General features: G+C 41.3%; 1 protein-coding gene across 1 annotated transcript in view; it reads left to right on the forward strand.

Annotated features, from left to right (window-relative positions):
• The window catches only part of LOC125486897 (complement C4-A-like), a 179844-nt gene that overhangs the window by 150718 nt on the left and 11223 nt on the right, over positions 1–17903 (forward strand). The window contains exons 27-31 of the mRNA XM_048616449.1: positions 1169–1271; positions 1962–2036; positions 4420–4522; positions 13324–13413; positions 16280–16372. Of these exons, the coding sequence (XP_048472406.1) occupies positions 1169–1271; positions 1962–2036; positions 4420–4522; positions 13324–13413; positions 16280–16372 (464 nt within the window). The remainder of the gene's footprint in view (positions 1–1168; positions 1272–1961; positions 2037–4419; positions 4523–13323; positions 13414–16279; positions 16373–17903) is intronic.

The raw sequence follows: 17903 nt of genomic DNA on the forward strand, positions 1-17903 counted from the left end.
ACCAGGATGTTGCCTGGTATGGAGGGAAGGTCTTATGAGGAAAGGCTGAGGGTCTTGAGGCTGTTTTCGTTAGAGAGAAGAAGGTTAAGAGGTGACTTGATAGAGACATACAAGATGATCAGAGGATTAGATAGGGTGGACAGTGGGAGCCTTTTTCCTCGGATGGTGATGGCTAGCACGAGGGGACATAGCTTTAAATTGAGGGGTGATAGATATAGGACAGATGTCAGAGGTAGGTTCTTTACTCAGAGAGTAGTAAGGGCGTGGAATGCCCTGTCTGCAAAAATAGTAGACTCGCCAACTTTAAGGGCATTTAAATGGTCATTGGATAAACATATGGATGATAATGGAATAGTTTAGGTTAGATGGGCTTCAGATTGGTTTCACAGGTCGGCACAACATCGAGGGCCGAAGGGCCTGTACTGCGCTGTAATGTTCTATGTTCTATGTTCTATGCTCATTCAAGGTTTTCGATATGCCTCCATCGCCCCATTCCCCCGCTGCAAACTTCTCGGTGCCCTTCATGTTTCGATGCTCCATGTACCTTCATTTTGCTTTGCTTTGCTCATCAAGGTATATAATTGAATAATCGAACAAGGACATTTCCACTCCTAGTGAGTTGCAAACCTAGTGTCAATCGATCTCAAGAAGCCTGTAAAAATATTTCCAATTGACTTAAATTGGATAATGTCACCATTCAGACACCTTGTTTTAAGTTTTTTTTTAATATAAAAGTCCCTGATAAAGATTCACTCACATGTAGATCTGACGATCCAAAAGATGAAAATTTTGAAATTAAGATGACAGCGATTTCTCAGAACGTTCTGCCCCCATCAGAGGGCACAAGTTGCCCTAAGGGGACTTTAGATAACAAGGACTGAGGATCGAAGCAGCAAAGCAGAAATTGGATTGTGCACAGCTTAAATATAAGTGGTTTGAGCGTGCTGTACAATGTATGTAATTCAATGATCATTTTAAGGACTACTTGTACACTATTGCATGTGTATGTGTTTTTCTGTGTCTGGAAAAGAAATTCAGCAGAATTTCACATACAGAGAACATTTTAGCAATCAAACTGTCTTATTTTTAAATGTGGCATTTATGTAGATAACTTCCAGCTTAAGTGCAATTAATTGGTTTATTAACCTTGATGACGTTACTTCTAAAGGCGAGATAGTGACGATGAGGAGAGTCAGTTCCAGTCTGGAATGGCAATTGTGGATATTTCACTCCTCAGTGGTTTGGAACCTGAGCTGGTGCAACTTGATAAGGTAGAATGAATTGAATAATAAGAAATTGTAGATATTTTTGAGTGGAGTTTGGGAAGTATTAATCTGGTAAAACAACAACAAAAGAAAATCCCACTTTCACATTAGAAAGAATGATAAAATCACATCAACGATGACTGGTGAATGGGAGGCGGGTTAAACAGAAGAAGCGAACTAGAAATAATAGATGTACCAAAAGAAAGAGCATGGGGAAAATACAGTTAGTGAATGGGAGACGAGGAGTAGAGGAGTCAACTTTATGATATGAAGGGAGAGGAACTGAAGTTAAGAATTGCGGATGGAGACTGGGAACAGGAGACTGAGTTAGTGGTAAGGAAGAAGAAACGGTTATGAAATGGAAGGGAAGGGAAAGGTCATGGGAGGTGTCCAGGAGTGTAGGCTTGTAACTTGAGTGATCAGCGCCCAAAAAGCAAATCTGCTTTAGAATGTGTACCAACCTCTGACCAAAGATGTAGCGAGTGGTCAGGAAAAGCCTTCTCGAAATTCAATTCTGATATTTCACAGTTTAAATATACTTCTTGTCGAGTTGAAACTTGATGTTAATAGATCTGATTTTTATCCCTTCTATGCCTGAACTGTTCTTGCATATCATTGTAACCGCTGTGACATAAATGTAGTTTTGTTGACTATGTAAAGGGAAAGTGCTAAGAAAATGTTCTGATTGTATTTCAGCTGAAAAACGGAGTTGACAAGTACATCGATCACTATGATTTCAAAGATGGAAGGGTCATACTTTATTTGGATACGGTATTTTTTGTTCTTAGCGTTTATGTTGATATTATGCTCAACCATTTATCAACTGAATTAAATTGGAACAAGCAAATATTAATTATATTTAGCTGATTAAACCTGTGAAGTTACGTTTTGTTCAATTCAAATATCAAACTACAGGAATTTTGATTAAAATTGCATCTTTGTTACAATGAGGTATTTGCACATCAACCTCTATCACTTGATATTTCAATGCATTCCACTTGACTGCTCTTTTCCCATCAGGTTGTAAATAATTCCTTCAGCAGAACATATATCATTTTCAAGTTTTTATAATCACTATAGGATTTATGAATTTCAGCAAAACCCATCTGGTAATTTAGCAGGTACATGAATTCATTGTTCTTTGGTTTAACATCCGTCTTGCCAGTGAAAACACCCTTCTCCTATTTCTGGTTCAATTCTTTCATGGGATGTAGGTGTTACTAACAAAGCCAGCATTTTGTCCATTCCTTACTCATCTTCAGCAATGTTGTATTCTGAGGTAATTTCGGAGGGGACTTGAAAGGCATACATATTTCTTTAGGTCTAGATTAACATCTAGATTATGGGCCAGGTTTATTCAGACCAATGGATCACCTCCACGAAAGTACAGTAGTGAAGCCTATGGTTTTGTACAGAGTTCAATTAATAGTCACTATCAATTACATTTTGAATTCCAGATTAATTAATTTTTTTAAATTCCACCAGCTGCTGTGTTTGGATCTGAACCCATGCTCTCTGGATTTCTAGCCCAGGTATATTATCACATCACCAACTGTTTCCCTGGCTGTATCAACTGCGTGGTATGATGGCTCAGTGGTTAGTACTGCTGCCTCACAGCGCCAGGGACCTGGGTTCAATTCCACCCTCATGCGACTGTTTGTGTGGAGTTTGCACATTCTCCCTGTGTCTGTGTGGGTTTCCTCCGGGTGCTCCGGTTTCCTCCCACAGTACAAAGATGTGCAGGGTAGGTGGATTGGCCATGCTAAATTGCCCGTAGTGTTCAGGGGTCTGTAGATTAGGTGAGTTATAGGGGGATGGGTCTGGGTGGGATGCTCCAAGGGTCGGTGTGGACTTGTTGGGCCGAAGGGCCTGTTTCCACACTGTAGGGATTCTATGACAACTGAGGTGGTCAGTTTGCTCAGTTGGTTAGACAGATGGTTTGCATGCAGAATGATGCCAGAGTTGAATTCCTGCTCTGGCTGAGATTACCACGAAGGTCCCTCTGTCTCAATCTTTCCCCTCACCTGAGGAGTGATGACCATCAGGTTAAGCCGCTATAATTTATGACTGGCACAATGGTTCGCATTGCTGCCTCAAGCTCCAGGGACCTGGAATCAATTCCAACCTTGGGCGATTGTGTGGAGTTTGCATGTTCTGCCCGTGTCTGTGTGGCTTTCCTCCCAAAGTCCAAAGATGTTCAGGTTAGGTGGATTGACCATGTTAAATTGTCCTGTGGTGTCCAGGGACGTGCAGGCTAGGTGGATTAGCCATGGTAAATGAGATGGTGTAGGATGCAAAGAAGTTTAGCAGACTCGATGAACCAAATGGCATCTATCTACACTGTAGGGATTGAATGATGATTTGATGTTGATTCGGTTATGTGAAATTGATTGTCTCCATTCAATTTGCCCAAATGACCTTTCTCTAAACAGACCAAAACCACTTCACCGTTTTTGTAACAAGATTTTTTTTTCCCCCAAGTATGCTGTACATTTTCTGCATTCATAGAATCCCTACAGAAATCATAGAATCCCTACAGTGTGGAAACAGGCCCTTCGGCCCAACAAGTCCACACCGAACCTCAAAGCATCCCACCCAGACCAGACCCACCCCACTATAACCCACCTAATCTATACATCCCTGAACACCACGGGCAATTTAGCATGGCCAATCCACCTACTCTACACATCTTTGGACTGTGGGAGGAAACTGGAGCACCCGGAGAAAACTCATGCAGACATGGGGAGAATGTACAAACTCCACACAGACAGTCGCCCGAGGGTGGAATTGAACCTGGGTCCCTGAAGCAGCAGTGCTAACCACTGAGCCACTGAGCTACCGTGCCACCCCAAGACATTCAAAGACATTCTCAGTGAAATAATCTAGTGCTCTATCAGCAGCTTCTAGGCATTATTTTTCATGGTGTATCAAGTCATAATGAAAAGAACAATTTTCAACTTAGTAGTTAGATTTTGTTTGCCAAAGGGGTTGATTATTTCTCACATTAATGCTGAGGTTTTTGTTTGTGCCCACTCATTTTCATCTGGGATAGGATCATTTACAAAAGGATTCCCTTCAGATTATTTCAATTTAATGTATAATTAAATCTAATCAGTCTCTTTGCTGTGACTTTTTCTTTTCTGATCTGCTTCAGGTCCGTGAGGAGAAAGAATGTGTCGTGTTTGCCACCAAACAAGTTGTGCCAATGGGTTTAGTGCAGCCAGCATCAGCCACTCTATATGATTTCTATAATCCAAGTAAGTGACAGCTTTCTTTAGGTTTTGTCACCCCATCCTAAGTGGAAGGAGGAGGAAGTGTCACCACAGCCTTCTGTCTGCTATGTTTTGAAGAAGGCTTCAAGGTATTGCATTCCTGCCTAACAGAAATTTTTTCAAGACTCCTCAGGCAGTGCCTTTCCAATTGGCCCATTGGCAAGAAACAGTGAAAGGGGGTAAAGGGTTATTTTTCAGGTTGGCAACCTGTAACCAGTGGGCTTTCAGAGGGATCAGTGCTAGGATCATGACTGTTACAATAAATGTTATTGACTTGGATGAAAGAAGTGAATGCACTGTAGTCAATCTACAGACAACACAAAAATAGGTGAAAGGCATGTTGTGACAGAGATACAAATAGCTTACAGAGTGATCTTGAGAGGTTAAGTAAGTGGGCAAAAGGTTCGCAAATGGATCATAATGTGGGGAAAACACAAAGTTGTTTATTTTGGAAAGGAGAGCAAAAGAACAGAATATTTACAAATGGAATAACTGCAGTAAAAGTAAGCTGCAACGTAAAGGGACTTAGAGGTACTTGTGCACAAAAAACAAAAGAAAACACACAAGGACAGCAGATAATTAAGAAGGCTAATGGAATGTTGGCCATTATTTCAAGGGCATTGGAGCATAAGAGTACTAAAGTATGACTGCAATTGTACAAGATGTTGGTGAGACCACATCTGGAGTACGTTTACAGTTTTGGTCCCCTTATTTAAGGAAATATATCATTTAATTGGAGGCAGTTCAGAGAAAGTTCACTGGAATGATCCCTAGTATGGAGGGATTGTCTTGTGACCAAAGGCTAAACAGTTTGGGCTTCAACCCCCTGGAGTTTAAAAGAATGAGAGGTGATCACACTGAAACATATAGGATATTTAAGGGTGTTGACAGGGTAAATGCTGAGAGGATGTTTTCCCTCACGGAAGAGTTTAGGATCAGAGGGCATAGACTCAAAATAAAGATGCACCAGTTTACAACTGAGATAAGAAGGAATTTCTTCTTTCAGAGGGTGGAGAGTCTTTGGAACTCCTTGCCAATAGAGATCTATGGTGGCAAAGTCCTAAGGCATACATAAGACTGAGATAGATACATTCTTGGCAAGTTATGGGGGTTCAAGGGTGAAGGTGAAAGGACAGGAAAGTGGGTATAAGGAGTATTACATCAGCCACTATCCTATTGGATGGAGGAGCAGGTCGAGGGACCTATTTCTATTGGTCATGTGGTCTTAAACTATGATATTTGGTAACTAGAAGGGCAAGAACAATAGATAAATGGGGACCCACCAGCAGCAAGTTCCTATCCAAGCTACTCATGATCCTGAAACTAAAATATATCGCAGTTCCTTCATGGTTAAAATCATGAAACCCACTTCCTAACAGGATTGTGGATCTAGTTACACAAAATTGACTGCAGTGTTTCAAGAAGCTAGCTCATCCTGACTTTTTCAAGGGCAACTAGTGCCAGTGACATCAACGTCTCGGAAATGAATTAAAAGATGATGTGTTCCATTTCTAGAACGAGCCAAGGTACATTAACTTGATTTTATAAGCAGTTTTGGTGGTCTCTCAAGACTTGAGACAATCTCTATCCCTAACTATGCCCTTTCAAAAAATTCAAGTATAACCAGTGGGTCATTGGGCTGCGGTATTGAGCTGATTCCAATTGGTTGTGGAGTCTTCTTTTACTCCAGAATTTGAAATATAATGTCCTGGCTGCTGCAGCAATGCATTGTGAGTGTGTGTTGCATTGTCATTTGATTGGAACACTTCTAAAAACAAAAGCCTGCCTTCACAGGCAAATTCAAAGTTCTGAAGCATTTTCAAGAATTTTTGATTTAATAATGATGTGCCAATTAGTATTCCAAAAACAGAGTATTATGATTTAGTTAACAGAATTCAATTATGCGAGTATATAGAAGGTGGTGGGGAGCTGATTTCTTGAACAGCTGTAGTCTATGTGCTGTGGGTACACTCACAATGTCATGACAGAGCGAATTCCAAGGTTGTCACACAGGAATCCTATCTTTCTTTGCCCTTGTCCCTCTAAATGGAAGTGGTTGTGTGTTAGAAAATGCTGTTGATGGATTTTTGGTGAATTCCCTTGCCTTGTATGTCCTGCCCATGTGCACCACCTCGTATGTGTTCAGATTAAATTCCATTTGCCACACGAGTCAATCTGACCTGCCTGTTTACATCACCCTGCAATCTCAGGCTCTCCTCGTCACAAGTTACCATCTCAGCAATGTTCATGTGTTTCACGAACTTACTGATCACCCCTCTTTACATTTAAGTCTAAATCATTCATATATAGCACAGCAGTGAGGGCTCCAACAATGATCCCTGCAGAGCCTCGCTGGACACAGACTTTCAGTCACAAAACATGGATCAACCATTACCTTCTGCTTCCTGCCAACTCAGCCCATTCTGAATCCAACTTGCCAAATAAAGTCATAGAGTCATAGAGCTGTACAGCATGGAAATAGACCCTTTGGTCCAACTTGTCCATGTCAACCAGATATCCTAAATGAATCTAGTCCCATTTGCCAGCATTTGCTACATATCCATCCAAACCTCCCTCATTCATATACCCATCCAGATGCCTTTTAAATGTTGTAATTTTACCAGCTTCCACCACTTCCTCTGACAGCTTGTTCCACACATGCGCCACCCTCTGTGTGAAAATGTTGCCGCTCAGGTCATATATCCCTTCTCACCGTAAACCTATGCCCTCTAGTTTTAGGCTCCCCCACCTTGGCTATTCACCCTATCTATGCCCCTCATGCTTTAGTAAACCTCTGTAAGGTCAGCCCTCAGCCTCTGGTGCTCCAGAGAAAATAGCCCTAGCCTATTCAGCCTCTCCCTATGGCTCAAACCCTCTAACTCTGCCAACATCCTTGTAAATCTTTTCTGAACCCTTTCAAGTTTCACAACATCCTTCCTATAGCAGGGAAATTGTAATTGAGCGCAGTATTCCAAAAGTGGCCTAAGTAATGTCCTGTACAGCTGCAACGTGACCTCACAAATCCTACATTCAATGCACTGACCAATGAAGGCAAGCATACCAAATGCTACATTCACTATCCTGTTTACCTGGGACTCCACTTTCAGGGAACTGTGAACCTACACTCCAAGGTCTCTTTTTGTTCAGCAACACTCCCCAGAGTATACGTCCTGCCCTGATTTGCCTTTTCCAAAATGTAGCACCTCACATTTGTCTAAATCAAGCTCCCTTTGCCATCCCTCGACCCACTGCCCCATCTGATCTAGGTCCCATGCTACTCTGAGGTAACCTTTTTTGCTGTCCATTACACCTCCAATTTTGGTGTCATCTGCATATTTACTAACCATACCTCCTATGTTCATATCCAAATCATTTATATAAATGACGAAAAGCAGTGAACACAGCACCTATCCTTGAGGCACAACTGCTAGGCACAAGCCTCCAGTCTGAAAAGCAAACCTCCACCACCACCCTCTGTCTTCTACCTTCGAGCCAGTTCTGTATCCAAATGGCTAGTTCTCCCTGTACTCCATGTGATTTAACCTTCCTACCAGTCTACCTTGAGGAACCTGCTCGAACGCCTTACTGAAGCCCATATATGTCCATCACTCTGCCTTCATCAATCCTCTTTATTACTACTTCAAAAAACTCAATCAAGTTAGTGAGACATGATTTCCTGTGCGCACGTGTCCTCGGATCCCATAGACTCTTTCCTGTTCTAACAGTCTTCAAATGCGGGACCTTGTCAAAAGCTTTGCTGAAGTCCAAGTAGGCTATATCAAATGCATTGCCCTCATCCACACACCTAGTTACCTCTTCAATCATAGATTCATAGAGTCATACAGCACAGAATCAGGCCCTTCGGTCCTACTCATCTGTGCTGACCAGGTATCCCAAACTTAACCGGTCCCATTTGCCTGCGTTTGATATCCCTTTAAACCTTTCCTATTTGTGTACCTGGCCAAATGTCTTTTAAATATAGAAATTGTACCTGCCTCTACCACATCTGCTGGCAGCTCATTCCATTCATGCACCACGCTCTGTGTGGAAAAGTTGCCTCTTGGGTCCCTTTTAAATCTTTCCCCTTTCACATTTGAACCTATTCCCTTCTAGTTTTGGACTCCCCAGCCTTGGTTATTCACCTTATCAATGCCCCTCATGATTTTATAAATCTATGTAAGGTCACCCCTTAGTCTCTGATACTCCAGGGAAAAAGTCCCAGCCTATCCAGCCACTCCTCGTAAACCCTCCAGTCCCAGCAATGTCCTTTTGTAATTACTTTTGCACTCTTTCTAGTTTAACAGCATTCTTCCTATAGCAGGGTAAGCAGAATTGTATGCAGTATTCTGAACAAATTGGTCAGAAGTGGACTTACCCTGACCTAATGATGTCTTTGATTAATCCCTGCCTCTCCGTGTGGAGACAGTTTTCCCACGACTGAATGTCATATAGTTTCTTGGTTTGTCTCTTGCTCCCTTCTTGAATAATGGCACCACATTGTCTGTCCTCTAGTCCTCTGACATATTTCCTGTGTCACGGAGGAATTTAAAATATTGCCAATAGCCCTGCTATTTCGTCCATTGCCTCACTGAACGATCTGGGATATATTTCAGTTGGTCCTAGAGATTTAGCTACGTTTAAGCCTGTCAGACCACTCAGTTATTCCTCTCCGGCGATGCTACTTTCTTTAAGTATATCATAGTCCTTCTACCTGATTTCCATAACCACATCTCTCTCACTACTGAATGACTACACAATGTGTTCGTTTAGAATAACTACATATTCTGGCTTCTCGCACAAATTACAATTGTGCTCTCTAAATAGGGCCTATCCTTTCCTTAGCTATCCTGTTATACTTAACATTTAATTGCAAAATAAGTTAGGATTTCCCTTTATTTACCTGCCTTGCTTCCTGCATGTCCCTCTTTTGCTCTCCTGATTTCCTTTCAAAGTTTCCCCATTCTGTATTTGTCTCGTGCTTCTGCTGTTTGGAGTACTTGGTAAATGCTATAAGCCTCCCTTTCTAGTTATCTAATTCTGTATATCCTTTAATATCAACAGTTCACACAACTTGTTATTACATTATTGGAACATGTTGACCCTGTAGTGTCCCTGTTTACTCCTTGAATGCCTCCCACTGCTCTGACAGTCTTTTACTTGAAATTATAGGCTCTCGGCCTACTCTGAATAAATCGCACTTGGTCTTTATTAAATTGAGCCTTCCCTTAGATTAGAACATTGATTTAAGACCCATCCCTACCCTTTTTCTATAGCTACCTTGAATCTGAGTTAAGATTTCTGGAAAATGCTCGCCACACCTCCCCCCCACTGTTACTTTAAATACTTGCGTGGCTTCATTAACCAAAGTTAAGACCAGGACTGTCTGTGCACTTTCAGGGCCTACTACATTCTTACATTAAAAACTCTCCTGGATGCAGTTTAAGCATTCTGCTTTGTCTAAACTTTTCAAATTTGACTACCTCAGTTAGTGTTGGAAAAGTTGAAGACCCCTACAATTGCTACTGAATTACTTTTGCACTTCTCTGTAATGTTCCTACATATTTGCCTTACTATTTCACTCAGACCGTTTGGAGTACTACAGCCCGGTCCTACCAATTTGATTGTTCCTTTTGATCTTTCAGTTCTACCCATGTGGCTTCATTTGAGGAGACTCCTCAGATGTCATCCCTCCTTACTGCTGTAATAGATTCCCTGATCAATACTGCAAAACTCTGATTTTACGCTTTTCTCTGTCTCACCTGAAGATCCTATATCTTGGAATATTGAGTAACCAACCCAGCCTCTGTTTTTGGTTCAATTGAATTTCTTAATATAAAGAGTGTAGGGGCATTTTTAAGAAAGAAATCAGGAAAGCAAAGAGGAGATATAAGACAGTATTGGCAGATAATCTAAAGAGATTCTACAAGTGCATGAGTAAGGGGGTAACCAGAGAGAGGGTAGGGTCCCTTAAAGATCAAGGAGGTTGTCTTTGTGTTGAACCCTAGGATATAGGAGAGATACTAAATGAATATTTCATGTCAGATTTATTGTGGAGAAAAAAATGGAGCCTCGAGAAAGTATGGAAATAAATTTTGATATTTTGAAAACAGTTCACATTGTGGAAGAGGAAGTTCTGGAGGTCTTGGAGAACATAAAGTTGGATAAATCTCTGGGACCTGATCTAATGTAACCTGGAATGTTGTGGGAAGTAAGGAAGGAAATTATGAGACCTCTTACAGAAATATTTGCATTGTCTATAAATATGGGTGAGGGGCCTGATGACTGGAGGGTGGCTAATGTTGTACCTTTGTTTAAGAAAGGTTGTAAGGAGAACCAAGGAGCTAGAGACCTGGGAGTCTGACTTTAGTTGTGGGTAAATTTTTGGAGGTGATTTTGAAAGATCGGATTTATGGACATACAGAAAGGTAAAAATTGATTAGGGGTAATCAAAAATTGATTGAGTTTTTTGAGGAAGTTACCATAAAGATTGAGGGCAGAGCAGTAGACGTTGTTTATTTGGATTTTAGTAAAACCTTTGACAAAGTTCCGTATGGTAGACTAACAAAATTAGGTCACATGGGATTAAGGGTGAGCTTGCCAATTGGACATATAATTGGCCTAACGGCAGGAGACAGACGGTAATGGTAGAGGGTTGTTTTTTCGGACTGGAGGCCTGTCACCAGCTGTGTTCCACAGGGGTCAGTTCTGGGTCATCTTATGTTTGTCATTTATATTAATGATTTGGATAAGAGCGTAGAAGGCATGGTTAATAAGTTTGCAGACGACACCAAAATTGGTGGCATAGTAGACAGTGAAGAAGGTTTTCTAAGATTGCAGAGGGATCTAGATCAAATGGGTCAATGGCCTGAAAATGGCAGATGGAGTTCAATCAATTAATAGTAGGGCCTTGAGTAGTGTTGAAGAGCAAAGGAACCTAGGGATTCAGGTACATAATACTTTGAAGTTTGCATCACATATAGACAGGGTAGTTAAAAAGGCGTTTAACACTCTTGCCTTTATTGCCTGGTCCTTTGAGTATGGGAGTTGTGAAATCATGTTGAGGTTGTACAAGACATTGGTGAGGCCTCTTCTGGAGTATTGTGACAAGTTCTGGTTGCCCAGTTAGACGAAGGATATTATTAATCTGGAGAGGGTTCAGAAGGGATTTAGCAGGATGTTGCTGGGTATAGAAGGTTTGAGTTATGAAGAGAGGCTGAACAGGCTGGGACTTTTTTCACTGGAGCATCAAAGGTTGAGAGGTGACCTTTATAGAAGTTTATAAAACATTGAGAGGTATAAAACATTGATGGTAGTTGTCTTTTCCCTAGGGTGGGGGATTTCAAGACCAGGGATGTATTTTTAAGGTGAGAGGAGAGAAATTTAAAAAAGACTTGAGGGGCAAAATGTTTACACAGATGGTTATTTGCGTGTAGAATGAACTTCCTGAGGAAGTGGTGGATGTGAACACAATTACAACAGTTAAAAGACATTTGGATAAGCACAGAAATAGGAAAGGTTTGGAGAGATGTGGGCCAGGAGCGGGCAGATGTGATTAGTTTAGTTTGGGATAGTGATAGCAATGACACCATATCCCCATGTGTTAATTTGTGCCTTCACCTCATCTGCCTTGTTCATCAGACTCCTTGCATTATAATAAATATTATCCAACAATGACAAATAGCCTTGCACCTTATCTGGCCTATAATTTTGATGCCTTCTTGACTCCTTTGCTGATGAATTTTGGCAGTTCATTTCTCCTTGACGAACCTTCTGTCTGGATTCCACCCCCTACCAAGTTAGTTTAAACTCTGTCAGAACTTGCAAACCTCCCCACAAGAAATTGGCCCCATTCCAGTTCAGGTGCACCTCATCCATGTTGTACATGTTCCACTGCAACCCAGAATCATCCTAATATCCCAGAAATCTAAAGCCCTCCCTCCTACACCATCTCTCCGGTCATGCATTCACCTGGGCTAATCTATTGCGATGAGATTTCTGAAGAAAGGGTCCCGACCCGAAACGTCAACTTCCCTGCTCATCTGATGCTGCCTGGCCTGCTATGTTCCACCAGTTCCATGCTGTGTTGTCTCTAACCTATTTCTCTCCTCACTCACACCTGACATAATCCAGAGATTACTACCTTTTGGGTTCTGTTCTTTAATCTACTTCCTAGCTCCATAAATTGTCCTTACAGGATTTCTTCCTTTTTTTTCTACCTCAATTGTTGGTACCAATATATACCATGATCTCTCGCCATCTGCACTCCCCCCTCCCCCCGAATAACCTTCAAGTATTGAGTGACATCCTTGACTCTGACACATATATCATCCAAGAGATTCTTTATCGGCTTCAAACACCTGTCTGTTCCATTCACAGTGGAAACCCCTACCACTGCATCTTGCTGCTCCTCTTATTCCCTCTTGTGCAAGAGGCCCACCCATTGTACCACGAGATAGGCTGCTGCTGATTTCTTCTGTAAAGTCATATTCATCAACAATACATAAAACATATATCTGCTGGAAAGGGGATGGCCACAGGGACCTCCTGCATAACCTGCTTTCCTCTACTGTGTCTAATGCTTGCCCATGTCCTTTCAGCTTTTTTAGTCTTCACCTGCAGTGTGATTGCCTCACTGAATGTGCTATCTTATTTGTGTCTTAAGTTTTTAACTTACTTTCTGATTCGAGCATCTTTTGTTGGTGTTATGCCTGATCTAGGTTGTTTACATTGAAAAATGAAAGAAATGCATGACTCTCCATCAATATTGTTTTTTTTTTGGTCTTTAGGTATAAGATGCACTGTGGCGTACAATGCTCCTGAAATGAATCCTATGATTTCCAAGATCTGCAACAGTGAAGTTTGCGTTTGTGCTGAAGGTATGATCTATGCATAATACAATAAGTTGTTCATTAGATTGAATTATCCTTTCCTTTCCTCTGACAGTGTTTTATCTGAGAATGCTCATTAAGATTATGTAGCTGATAATTGCTTCTAAGGCATTCATGCAGTGATCCTGCAATGCAGGCAAGTGTGTTTAAAGGACCAGGAACTTCAGTCCACCAAAGATTCATTGATGAGTTTGATTCAGAAAGTTAGTTCAGATGATATAACTAACAATATAGTGTTCTGCATTCTAGAGGGGTGAGGTGTGCAATGTTTGTGGGAGACATTGTAAGATCGCTTTGATAGATTGATAAGGAAGAAACATGCATGTGTTCTATCTGTGTGCCTATAAAAATTATTGCATGCACTAAGGGTTTTGTAGATCATATGTAAGGTAGTAGTATGCAGGGGAGAAAATCTTAATAAAAGAACATTGTCACCTACATTACAATTCATTACATATACACAATAAAGTGAACCAATCTGAAAAAAAGTATAAACTCAGTTAATCTGAGCAGCTCACATTTTTTTTTTCTTTTAATGCAGGTGAGAATAATGCAATATCAGTAATTTATCAATACTTGCGCCCATCTCCCATATTTCCAAATGTGTAGAAATGGCACAAGATTATTTGTAAATAGTCTACATATTTATCCAATTCATCCAATTATCAAGAGCATATTCTGTCTGTCTCTCTCTCTCTCTGTGTCTCTCTCTCTCTCTCTGTCTCTGTCTGTGTGTCTCTCTCTCTCTGTATCTGTCTGTGTGTGTCTCTCTCTCTCTCTCTCTGTCTGTGTGTGTCTCTCTCTCTCTGTGTGTGTCTCTCTCTCTCTGTCTGTCTGTCTGGGTGTGTGTCTCTCTCTGTCTGTGTGTGTGTGTGTGTGTGTGTCTCTCTCTCTCTCTCTCCTTCTCTCTCTCTCCTATCCCTCAGTATCCTCTCCAGCAGCTTCCCCGCCACTGACATCAGGCTCGCCGGTCTACCCTTCTTAAACAAGGGGACAACATAGCAATTCTCCAGTCCTCCGGGACCTCACCTGTCCTCAAGGATGCTGCAAAGATGTCTGTTAAGGCCCCAGCTATTTCTTCTATCGCTTCCCTCAGTAACCTGGGATAGACCCCATCCGGACCTGGGGACTTGTCCACCCTAATGCCTTTTAGAATACCCAACACGTCCTCCCCTCCTTATGCTGACTTGACCTAGAGTAATCAAACATCTATCCCTAGCCTCAACATCCATCATGTCCCCCTCCTCAGTGAATACCGACGCAAAGTACTCATGAAGAATCTCACTCGTTTTCTCTGACTTCTCGCATAACTTCCCTCCTTTGTCCTTGAGTGGGCCAACCCTTTCTCTAGTTACCCTCTTGCTCCTTATGTATGAATAAAAGGCTTTCAGATTTTCCTTAACCCTGTTTGCTAAAGGTATTTCATGACCCCTTTTAGCCTTCTTAATTCCTCGTTTCAGATTGGTCCTACTTCCCCGATATTCTTCCAAAGCTTCGTCTGTTTTCAGTCGCCTAGACCTTATGTATGCTTCCTTTTTCCTCTTTGCTAGTCTCACAATTTCACCTGTCATCCATCGTTCCCTAATCTTGCCCTTTCTATCCCTCATTTTCACAGGGACATGTCTGTCCTGCACTCTAATCAACCTCTCTTTAAAAGCCTCCCACATATCAAATGTGGATTTACCCTCAAACAGCTGTTCCCAATCCATATTCCCCAGCTCCTGTCGAATTTTGCTATAGTTGGCCTTCCCCCAATTCAGCACTCTTCCTTTAGGACCACTCTTGTCTTTGTCCATCAGTATTCTAAAACTTACGGAATTGTGATCACTATTCCCAAAGTAATCCCCCACTGAAACTTCAACCACCTGGCGGGGCTCATTTCCCAACACCAGGTCCAGTATGGCCCATTCCCGAGTTGGACTATTTACATAATGCTCTAGAAAACCCTCCTGGATGCTCCTTACAACTTCTGCTCCATCTAAACCCCTAACACGAAATGAATCCCAGTCAATATTGGGAAAATTAAAATCTCCCATCACCACCAGCCTGTTGCTCCTACATCTTTCCATAATCTGTCTACATATTTGTTCCTCTATCTCACACTCGCTGCTGGGAGGCCTGTAGTACAGCCCCAACATTGTTACCGCACCGTTCCTATTTCTGAGCTCTGTCCATATTGCCTCACTGCTCGAGTCCCCCATAGTCCCCTCCTTCAGCACAGCTGTGATATCCTCTTTGACCAGTAATGCAACTCCTCCACCCCTTTTACCTCCCTCTCTATCCCACCTGAAGCATTTATATCCTGGGATATTTAGTTGCCAATCTTGCCCTTCCCTCAACCAAGTCTCAGTAGTAGCAATAACATCATACTCCCAAGTACTAATCCAAGCCCTAAATTCATCTGCCTTACCTACTACACTTCTCACATTAAAACTAATGCACCTCAGACCACCTGTCCCTTTGTGTTCATCTGTCCCTCTCGCTCTCGATCTCTCCCTGTCTGTGTGTGTCTCTCTCTCGCTATCTCGCTCTGTGTGTGTGTGTGTGTGTCTCTCTGTGTGTCTGTTTCTACATATTAATACCTTCTAATCTACCACACTATCAATCAATTGACTGACCTGTCGATACCTATCTGTAAACACTGAAACCTTATTCAATTTTTCAACCATTATCATCATTATTTCACATTTTCGGTAACTGTAGCATTACGTTCATACGTTACATCCATGAAACATACAACATTCCACCCGTCTGTCTATCTGGATTATTAGAAATGTTCATGCATCTGTTTGCAATCATTGTCACATTATTCACTGTGAGTTTAAGCATTTGTCTTTAACATACTGCATAACAGGTTCTTGTCCTCAACTTAAGGACATCTTGTCCACTGAGGTGAGTGGATCAGCTCGGATAGACTTTGCCTGCTACAGTCCAATTGTGGATTACGGTATGTAATGCTTATCACCAGGATCTCTCTCTCTCTCTCTCTCCCTCTCTCTCTCGTTAATAAATGAACAAAGATAAGCTCAACTGTCTGACAATGAATCAGCAACACCTTTAATATTCCTCCCATTCGTTGATATACATTTAGTTCAATGTCAAAGATGCATTCAAGGGAAGTGCATGGGAGCAAATGACAAAGAAGTCGCATGATGATATTCTCGTGCATTGGTCACAGTGATAGTTGAAATTTCTAAAATCCTACAGCTGCAGTGTTTTAACACCTGTAAAATTGACATGGAAAGGAAATATTACATTGGTTGACTTGTGGCGTGGTTAAATGATGTGACAGAGCTCAGATCAATGTTTTCATTTTCTGTAACAAGTGGTCAAATAACACTCCTATGAATCCCAAACAAGTAAAATCTGGAACTCCAGATAGAGCCAGTTGGAATGCATGACACACTGCCCCCATCCCCAAAGTGATGCAAATAACCATCAAGCATTCCAGAAAGTTTCTGAAGAAGGGTCCAGGCCCTAAATGTCAGCTTTCCTGCTCCTCTAATGCTGCTGGGCCTGCTGTGTTCATCCAGCTCTACACCTTGTTATCTCAAGCATTCCAGAAAATCCACTTCTATAGCTACTTTAAAATGGCAATGTCGTTGACAATTTTTTTTTTATTGGAACTCAATCAATCTGAGAACCGATTTGGTGGCGGGGGGGTGGTGGCAGATGGCACAACATGAAAATACAGGAAATTCATAAGGTTATTTTCAGCTGAATATATTTACTTTTCTCCAAAAGTTGATACTTATTCTAAATAACAGGCAGATTCAAGCCATTCTTCATTTAAACGCCACTAAGTTAGGTTTGCTTACTGTATTTTTGATACCACAAGGGAGGAAAGAATGTGTACATTTCATTTTTAAGTAAGGTTTACTAGTGTTGGTGTATTTAATAAATACATTCAGTTTTAATTAATGCAATTTACTAGCAATAGAAAGTTTCATTACCTAACAGATAGAAGAACTGAAGAGCTACTTTAATCTCTAGAGAGCTCTTTCTGTGCACTGTGGGAAGTCCAGTGAGCTTACTGTGTCTTGGATAACTACAGGTGAGGAAGGGTTCTCAATAATGGCACCTTAAGATCCATGTTTAGTATATTGAGCAGCAGCTTGTACTATTAGGTACACTTGAGAGTTTCACAGTTTCATGGATGGAAGTTTCATAAATGTGGTCAGCCCCAGCTTACTATTATGCAAGGAGTAAGAATACCACACTATCTCAATGAAACAAAGAGGTACACTGGAATAGCCACAGTGTGTTTTAATCTTCAACTAGTATTAATCCTGAAATTGATTAGAGTAATTGCTCATCTGTTGAGTGGAGCCAAATCTCAGTGAATGCCAGCATTTACAACTCATCTCTGTAGGGAAGTGCAATGATGTCTTTAAGAAGAAAATTACTTAAATCAAAAGTTATCCAGATACAGTTGAGAATTCTAGAGAGTATTTTGCCTCCCTTGTGCCAGGCTCAAG

This window comes from Rhincodon typus, chromosome 35 (genome assembly GCF_021869965.1).
Source record: "Rhincodon typus isolate 14 chromosome 35, sRhiTyp1.1, whole genome shotgun sequence".
In the NCBI taxonomy this organism is placed as follows: Eukaryota; Metazoa; Chordata; class Chondrichthyes; order Orectolobiformes; family Rhincodontidae; genus Rhincodon; species Rhincodon typus.